Below are 10,127 nucleotides of genomic sequence, written 5' to 3' on the forward strand. Positions count from 1 at the left end.
AAGGGGCCTGCGGAAGCTGTTGGGCTTTTGCTACAACCGGATTGGTCGAAGGATTCTTATTTAGACGGAGCAACGAAGGTAGGTTGAATCAGATTTAATTACCTAGCTGCGCTTATAAACTTAATGCCGCTCTCATTTCTTCCCCTCAATGAGATAAAAGATAACCACTTTGCTCAATGAAATGGCTTCTAAAACCATTTAAACTGATCTATCAGATAATTTTTCAATCAATTCAATCATTGAATTCAAGTCCAACAGAAACTGATTTAAAACCAATTATTGGTGTAGTGTTTTAAAACAAAACTAGTTTTTCACCCCTTTTGCATTTTCAAGTTTATGATATACTTTTTTTGTTCAAAAATATTCAGTTTTCAAATTTTTTGTGCTCAAAAAAATCTCCTACAGTGTATAAAAGGTTCAACAGTCAATTGAGTAGAGTTGTTCACCTCAAATCAATAGTTTCAAGCTAGTTTTCTTAAAATCGTTTCCATTTAATTTAGGTATTTATTTAGAAAGCCCATTTTTAAATAATAATTAATCAAAATATTTAAAATTACAAATCAAATATAAACATTTAGAACAAAACTTGAATAAAATCTATATAAAAATAATAACTATACAAGGGATGACTGAAAATCAAACTGACTCAATTTAAATGGATCCCAAAGCAATTCGAATCGTTGCGAAATGCCCCAAAAACAAAGCTATGTAAAACAAAAATGTATGAGCTTAAGTCGATTCGGAATCACTTGAATTAACTTTATGAACTTCGAACAAGACTAATCATCTTAATTTGATCACTTGTTAAAACTATAACCGATCTATATCCATTTTTCTCAATGCGACTCGCGCTGTCTTGTGAATTGTTTATTTCTTATACAATGTTTGTTTCACCCACAAAAAAATGCGGACACAATTTGTGTTTGGCTTGAAAATTTTTGTTCCCCCGCAAAAGAAATGAGCCAAATTTAGGGTTGAATATTTGATCTGGTTGAAACCAGGCAGTCAAAATTAGATTGAATTTTCAAAACTACCCAAATGTTTTATCAGTGTCCAAAAAAAACCTTTGTGAGTTTTTGCTTTTTTAGAAAATTTCAAAAGTTTTTTTCATTTCTAATTTGCTAGTTTTTTTTACTTTTTAACAAATTACATTCTTCAGCAAGTCTTAATCACTTGATCGCAGTTCATCTGACAATTTCTGTTTATAGCAAATAACCTTTAAAAAACGATTTTTATTGGAAAAAGTTATTTACAGTATTTTCTGTTGCAAACCTTCATTTGAAGCGTGTATTACAGTAATGTTTATTAAAATTCATTAGAAAAACATCTCACTATCTTCGCCTGAAATTTCGTATCATTATTCTTCCAACAAGACAGTTACAGCAAGTCTTAATAAAAAGATATTGTAGGGTATCGAAGTTTTGCGGAGGGGTATGGGAATTCAAATGCCAATGTTTGAGTCATTGAAGCGCAGAGAAAAGAATCCATGGTTCATAATGGTTACTGAATTTGTGAGACCTAAGCCAATTAATGCCAAAAAAGGTTAACGAATTTTTTTGTGCCTCTTGCACTGCAACTTGCAAGTATTTTTGGCTTAGTTTACATAGTTAATACTTTCGTAATGTTGATAATCCGTAATGGCGCCAGCAATTGAATTCCAGAATAATGAAAAAACCTTGACTGCGAAAATAGTGATGCACAGCAAAAAATTTTGAAACCAAATAATTTTTTGCAAATTGATGGCCAAGTAATTTGAAATTTAATTATGTCGTCGTTTCGTTTGTAATGTTGTAGCTTAATGCATTGTTTGTTTTTGGTGTTATTATAAAAAAAAAGTGTATGGTCACCCTCATCTGATAAAACTACTTGTACATAACGAATTGAAAAGAAAAGGATAGAAAATGGTTATTGTTCCGAATATTGAATAAAACAACAAAATTTTTATACAGAAATTTTTTTGATTTTTCAACTAATTGTTGATGTTTTTTTTTCTTCAAAAGTTTGGTACGAATAAAGCGCAATATGGCAAAAACATCATAAGGACCTTATTTTGACAAAAATTTCTTCGCCGTAGTCAAACGTTTTAAAAGAAATGTAAGGAGATATATTCATTCAATTTGAAACAAGTTTATTATGGAAAAAACCCGTGATTTTGCTGATTATATCATGGAATTCCAGATTTTGTAGAGATATATAAATCGCTATAAATTTCTGTGATCCCATTTTATTTTTTAAAGTTCTAGTTTATTTTTTTTGTTCTAGAAACGCTTTTGTCTCTAAGCGAACAACAACTTGTATCATGTGACACGGAGTTAAGCAACAATGGATGCAACGGTGGCTGGCCGTTTCTAGCAACTGTTTTTCTTTATCATAATCAAGCTGTTCTGGAGTCAAACTACCCGTATGTTTCGGGTAACGGAACTGTTCCTGAATGCCACCATATTTCTGAAAGAGTTCCAGTGGACATTAGTGGCGCCGGTTTTGTGTGGATGGATGAGGAGAATTTGAAGAACGCTCTTCTAACATATGGGCCAATTAGCATAGGTATCGATGCAACTGCAGAGTTTGTGGACTACTCAGCAAGCGATGGTGTTTTCTTTGACACTACTTGTAAGGAAGTTGGCGCCAACCACGCGGTACTTCTTGTCGGCTACGGAACACTGGAAGGCCAGGACTACTGGCTGGTTAAAAACAGCTGGGGGGAAGATTGGGGATTGGACGGCTACATTTTGATGGCCCGAAACAATAACAACATGTGCGGAGTTGCAACGGCTGCTCTCTATATATACTGATTCGATCATGAAAAATAGCCGAATAAACTCTAATGATTTCTATCGTGAACAAAACTGAACAAATCAAACTTGAATATTTAAACAATAATGCATATTTTAATTTCATTCATAGAATGTATGCACTTATGTAAAAAAGCGCATAATTTTCTTGAAATATGATTTATATACATAATTTTTTAATAATTTAACAAAATCAACATCTTTTGTGACTCCGATCGGAAGGTGTCTTTGAAGCAACTTAATTTATCGAAAAGAAATGATATTGTCAGCCTACAGTGACAAAAATATTTTTGATTAGGTTTAAACTTGAAACCGGTTTTTGGTCAACAGATCAACAAATCATTAAAATCTGTGCATTTTAGTATTGAAATGGGTTTTAAATTGACTTGAATAATCAGTTTGGATAGCTTTTGGCAGCTACACAATTCAGTCCGAATCTCACCAAAATTTATCTAAATCCGCCCGAATACTGAAATAATTCCAACTATCTTTTAAAATGCGCCTCATAGACCTTTTTTAGTACTAGATAAATTTTATGTCATTTGGTACTTGACATAGTGCGACGCCCCCTCACCTCTCAGGAGTTTGACCTCACTGACCAAGCAAGAGGGGTCCTCCCTTTGATACTATTTCAAAACATCACTTCTTAAATCATTGAAACTTACCCTAAAAATTTTTAGCACGCTGAGTTATGACCGATGTGGTTAACTCATAGAGTAATTTCGGATAGGGTACACCGTCTGCTCGTCACGCTATCTTATTTTCGGCCGGATAGATTCGTGCAAGTTCTTAGTCTAATACCGATCCTAATCTTACTCTTATACTTACTAGTCTCAGGGTGTTTAACTAGTCTCTGCTAGGCTCAATAGATCTAGGGTATACTGGTTTATTGCGGCTACTGAAGTTCTCTTGGAGAGGCAACTAATTTCTAAGTTAAATTCAAATCTCTCTGGTGCTGAAATTACAAGTAATTTCAGCACTTACAAATAAGTGGGTTGTTAGTTAGATGGATTATGATTGGTTAATATTAAATATTTTACAGTGGTAAAACATTTAATTTATCCAATTATAAAATGTAGTTTAGATCAGGTTCCACCCATCCGGGTTTTACAGAGTTTTTTAGAATTATCTTTCTGCAATTCAAAGGATGGATGATGAACGTTGGTATTTGGCGAACATCTTATTCTTGTCCGGTTCCTCTTGTTAAGTAAGTTCCAGGACGCTGGAGTTAGGGACATACAATCGTTGCGTCGTCTTGTGACAACGACTGTGATCCCCAATGAAATCAATCTGATTTCAAAATGATTTGCTATGACGGGTTTTTCTGTATTCTGTAGAGAACTTGTTTTCTGTTCAACCTCGTCTGGGAATGGCGTGGAGATCGTGTGTGGAAGGGATGCCTCGTGACTCGGATCTGTTCGTATACTTGAACATCGAGGTGGTCATTGGTCTAGTTCAATGAAGTCCTTTTCTGCGAAGTCAAGTCGTACTCTAAATCCTTTGAGTTGTGATTGTGGACGGCATATCGGTTGAGATTAGCCATTCTTTGTTCGAGTGTGATGAGATCGTCTAGTCTTTGGATGTTCGTCTTTGTTGTTGTGTGTTGATCTATATACTACAAAGTATGATTTACATTTTATAAAATCATATTAGTTTGGTTTATTAATCATGAATTTAGTTAGTTGTTTTCACAAAAGCCTTTTGTTTTAGTTCGGATATTTTGAAGAGTTACTCACCCTTGAGTACCTCTTATTAAAAATAGAAGTGTGGTCACAAAGCGTGGATGTAGCGCGGTGGGTTAGGCCGGCTATAGAGCATGCTCAGGACGTCCTCTCTGGTGGGTTAGGCCAGGAGTGGGAGTATGATTTCGGGCTGTTTCTTTGAGAGGTCCTGTTATGTGATAACGTTTTATGTTGGGTTTATGTTAGTCTTTCTTATGTTACTTTCGTTGTGTCCTTTTTTCGAAAATCAAATTGTTTTTGGTATGGGTTTGTCTTGCGACTTTTTTGTGTTTTATTATTTCTTTCTTAGACTTTATAATAGTCTTCAAAAGAATAAATTATCCAGTTTTAAACTGGGTTAATCCGGTTTGGGTACCGTTGGTTTTCTTTTCTTAGTCAAGCTGTTATTTTATGATTTGTGGTGTTTAGTAAGCTGCGTTGGTTAGTTTGGTTTAGTATATAATTCCTTTCCAACCGGGTTAAAGGAAAGTTTGAAACTTGTTATCGTGTGTTAGAGTTGTTGAGTGTGAAAACTTGAAATTTAAAATCATTATTTAAACAATTCTTCGTGGGCGAGCTGTGCGAGTTTTGATAGAATTCCTGTGCGATTGAATGAAAATATCAAAAGGTTAGTACTGCATTTTCATTTTATTAATTTATTACATAGAATTTTAATTTTACTGCATTTGGGGGAAATTTTAAGTTATAAATTTTCATCGTATTGAATTTTACTTCTTCATGGGGAAATAATTTATAGATTAATTTACTACATTTGGTATGAATTTTATTACATTAATTAGTGCAAGATATTAATAAATTTTAGAAGAATTTTAACAAGTTTGTATTTTTATTTTTCTTTTCTGTTTTGTAGATGATCATGGTGTGAAGACTAGAAATATAAATCAAACATTGATAGAAAATGGTTAGTACTAATTTTAAATTTATTAGTGAAGAGTATTTTAAATTATACTTACCTTTTAATCGTCTGGGAAAAAGCCGTGGAGGAAGATGTCTTGTATCATATCTGATGTTGTTAGTAATTTGGCTAGTATGCGAATGATGTTTTTAGTTTGGAGCAGTGGCCAAAGCAATTGAAGTTCTTTAATGATTTTTAGTTCTTCGGTGCCTACTGCAAACTCGTTTGGTGTGTTTTGAATGAGGTTATTTATTTTGTGGTTATATTTAGTATTGTGAATGAATTCTAGTATTGGTATTTCTATAGGCTGGATAAGGAAGGGTCTGGATTCTTCTGCGTTAAAGGTCTTCGTGATGGGACAAAATATATACATTTGTGTTACTGGTTCATAATTGCGAAGGATGCCGTGGAGGTTAGTATCTTTGATGCAATAAGTGAAAGTAAGGAAAATGGTGATGTGTATTTTGAGTTAAGAAACTGAAAACGATGGTGTGGTTGTCTTGATGGGGTATGCAAATCAAAATGATTTTGTATGAAACGATAGTATGTATATGTGTGAGTTTGTTTAGTGCGTAACATAATATCATGGGAGCAGTGCAAAACGCGTTCATGTGGTGCAAGGAAGTGAAAGGTTAGTGAAAATAACTGAAATTTTTCTGTGAAACTTTCGTACGCTTGAATATCATTTAGTGCTTCAGAAATGATGTGATCATATTTTCTATCAAAAATATTAAGTGTGAATATATATGATGTTTTGATGAAGAATTTTTCTGTTAGTTGCGGGTTAGCGAAGCGATCTTCCTCTAAAAATTGGTCTTGATTAGTTCGGATGATATTATGATTGTAATATTCTATTCTAAATTCGTTAGCTCGGTGTGCAGTGAATGTTTTTTGTAATTTTTTATATGGTACATAAGTAAATTGTCTAGGTGTTAGTGTTGCGGTGAGTCTATATAACATATTTTTGTTTTTCTATGTCGTCATGAGTATTAGATAGTGGTAGGCAAAGGGGGTTAGTAAATTGATAATAAGCTGTCCAATGAAGTGTGGGCATTAAAATATGTTCATCGACGAAACTTCGTGTGTCATTAGTGTCGTTAGGTGTATTTAATGTATATTGTGGAAATGAGGGTAAGGTGATTGCTAGAAAATCTTTCGTGTTGGTGTGTTGTGGGTGATTAATATTTCGCAGGCTGTTCCTGGTTTGGTCGGGAATGGATGATTCGGGAATTTTCTTTGCGATAAGCTCGGTTAGTGCTACTAGGTGTTTCGGTGGATGTGAATGATTGTGCTAATGATGCAGTGTAAGCTGAGGAGGGTGTAGGAGTAGATGGGTTTGAGGATTCTATTGTGGATGAAAGTTGATGTATTGTGAGGGTGTTAGGGTGTATTAACTGTTGTTGTAGGGTAATAAAATTATCGAGTTCCTGGGAAATTTGGGGGATATCTGGAGAATTATTATATGATCGGTCTGAATGAAGTGGGGAATAGGTTGGGGTCACATGCGAAGCATAAGAAGGAGTGGAAACGGATGGGAGTGAAATATTTGTCGGGATTGGTTGAAAAGTGGGTTTTGAAAAAACTGAGGAGTTGGTCTGAAAATTACTTGATGGAGATGGTTCGGAATCTGCAAATTCGTCAGGGGTTTCTATATTAGGGTTATTAATTTGTGAGATAGAGTATAAAACTGAAAAATCTGAGTTAGTATCCGAATTCGTGCTTGATGATATATTAATAATTGGAAAATCGGGTGGTGGGAAAGCAAAAAGTGGGTGGGATTATTGGGATTGGAGTTTGGAGGTTCGCTGGGTGGGAATTTGAGCGGTGTAGGGATCCAAGTTGTCGGCTCATCGTGGGCTAAAAAAAAATGATTATTTTGAGACTGAAAAGTGGTGGTATGGGGTTGTTCTATAATTTGTTCGTATGTATTATCATCTTATGAATGGTGTGCCATTATGTGTTGGATGGGACTTTGTGTTGTATTTGGTCTAAAATTCGGGTTATTTGTTATTGCTAGGTTTCGAAAATTACGGGGAGCTAATGATAATGGATGATTTTGTAGTGAGGGTGGCAACTGTGGTGCGGTAGGTGTTACTTCTATATTATTATGTTCTTCGTCGTAAGTGTTCTGTCTTGTCGCTATTTTTGTGTTATATTCTTTTATTTGTGCGTCTAGAAGTATTTTGTTTATTGATGATGAAAAATTTCCAAAAAATCCTGCGAACAGTATGCGTGCTACACTTGCTTGTCTATTTAATTGTGTGTGTATAGCGCATGTGTTATAGATTCCTTTTAAGAGTGAGAAAAAAAATCCTATGAAGTTAAACATTGCGTATAAGATAGTTAATTTTTCTAAGATGTAAAAGGGCCATCCTAAAAAATCTAGAATTTCGTTTTTTAGGGTGACAAAACTGAAAATATTTATAGGTGAAATATCTTGTGGTCTGTATTTTTCACCGTTTAGATTATATAATCTTTAATGTCTTTAAAATATCCGCTATAATCTTGTGTATAAATATCTGCAAATCCTGCGGTTTCCGCAAGTTTTCTTAAGTTTCGATCAATTGACTGTCTTTGTATAGTGTCCATTTGTGTTAATATTTCTTGGAATTGTTGTGTTCTAATGTGTAGTTGGATATCTGATTTAGAATATATTCCAATTGATTGCAAATCAATATTTGGGTTACGAGCAATTGCTCTGATGCTTTCGGGTGAAAATTTTTTGAGCGATTGCCTTAACGTAGGGTATGGAGTAAGGAGATAGTATTTATCTTCATCAGGATTCAATTGTACTACATTGTGGCTAATTTCTGATCCACATGGGACTGCGGTATCCCAAAAATATGTTCGTCTTGAAATTGTGTCATCAAAATGTACTTTATTTTTATGGAATATAGGGATTCTTTTATAACAACGTTTATCTTCAAAAACATAGAGTGGTGATACTTTTTTGGTACAAGTATAAATTCATAAAATATTTCCTTCGTAGTCAAAAAAATTTGATCTGTTTCCTGACAATAAGTATCCTGCGTAGGGTTTTTTTAATACTGCTAGTGCGAGTGATTGTAGGATTTGTGTCCGTTCTAATTCGCACAATTGGTGAAGTGTTTCTAATTCGGAAAGTGAAATTTCTTGAAAAATTCGGCCAATTGTGTAGTCTAACTTCATATCTAAGTGAATATCATAGTGGATTTTACCAAAATAGGTGTTATTCATTAATGATAGTTCTTGTAAACGTGTGCTTCTACTGTCATGTGGCTTTAGTTTTCCACCAGGTTGACCTGTGTTTTTTTGAAAGTTAACTGGTATGTATGATGTTCCTTCGTATAAAAGGTGACCTGTGGCATAAGGGTCAAATTTTATTTTTCCAGTGATCATGTCGAAACCTTTTTCGTATTCAACTAGTATTTCAGAATATTGTGTTTTGTGAAGTGGGTTTCTGTATTTGCATGCAATTTCTGTTTCCTGATAGATTTGGAAACGTGTTAATTTATTTTCTATATTATGGATATTTCTAAAATCAGTACTTTGTTTTCGGGATGGATTTACTTGTTCGTACGGAATTGATTCTATAAAATATTTTTCGTGAAATTTTATCATTCGAGCGTGTATTTTCGCTACTTGAAATGTTATAAATGTATCTTCGGGAAACCAAACAATTGTTGCTTGTGTCCATGTTGTAGGGTCACAATAACCTTGATCATTTTTGCAAGGTAATCTAATTCCTTGATAGATCATTGTGTTGTCTGATAAATCTCGTGTGAGTTGTACTTTTTCGAGTTGTATTTTCCAATCGAAAAACATTATTTCTTGATATCCTTTATTTTTTGTGTCTGCTTTGCAGTTTGAGGGGTCATTTATTCCAATGTGTGGTATCCAGTGTTTATCATGTACGTCATAAGTTCATCTTCCGTGTGCGCCGTTGTATGGGTATTTTTCATCTAGTTTTATATGTCCTTGATATCTTTCAAGTTCTGCTTGATGTACAGAGTCGGCAAAGACTTGAAAATTTAGAATTTTTTTTGTCCGTGTTTTTATTTCTTGTGAGATTTAGTCTGAGTAGTTCGTTTTTACAATCATTGGTATTTAGATGTAGAAGTCGTTCAATAAAATTTTGGTAGAGTGATTCGTGATCAAGTCGGTGTTTATTTCCGTTTGAAACTTGTGAACAATGTACTTCCTTTTCGGAAAAGGTTGCTGTAAATTTATATCCTGCGACTGCTGTTGCTCGGGCTTTTGAATACAGTGTTGCTATTACATTTGTAGTTTCTATAGCTTGTGGTTCTGTTTCGCATTGTGATACTTGTTTTATAGCATATTTGTGTTGTGTTTTTTGTTCGTTTTCTTCACAATCGTAGTGTGTTACTAATAAATCCTGGGGTCCTGTGCGAGGAGAATGATTTGTGATCTGATCGGAAAATATTAGAAAAAAAAATGTGTTGAAATTTTAATATTTTTAGAATATACATGTGTATGATAATCCTGGGTATGGGTTATAAAATGTGATGTAACCAATTGTGTTTTTGGTATATCTGTCGTACTTATATATTACTTCAGTTGTTATAAATGGTGATGGTAGCGATTGAGCTGTTATATTGGGTGGGTTTAATGGGTAAGGATGTTGAACAAAATTACTTAACTTAATCGTGATTTCGAATTTTAATTGGAGACCATTTTGTTGGAGTATTTGGATGTTAT

General features: G+C 34.0%; 1 protein-coding gene across 1 annotated transcript in view; it reads left to right on the plus strand.

Annotated features, from left to right (window-relative positions):
- The window catches only part of LOC134839661 (cathepsin L-like), a 10,209-nt gene extending 7,417 nt beyond the window's left edge, over positions 1–2,792 (plus strand). Inside the window, exons 3-4 of the mRNA XM_063855283.1 lie at positions 1,410–1,542; positions 2,263–2,792. Coding sequence (XP_063711353.1) covers positions 1,410–1,542; positions 2,263–2,792 — 663 coding nt within the window. The remainder of the gene's footprint in view (positions 1–1,409; positions 1,543–2,262) is intronic.
- Positions 2,793–10,127: the final 7,335 nt, after the last annotated feature.

Source organism: Symsagittifera roscoffensis, chromosome 2 (assembly GCF_963678635.1).
Source record: "Symsagittifera roscoffensis chromosome 2, txSymRosc1.1, whole genome shotgun sequence".
Lineage (NCBI taxonomy): Eukaryota > Metazoa > Xenacoelomorpha > Acoela > Convolutidae > Symsagittifera > Symsagittifera roscoffensis.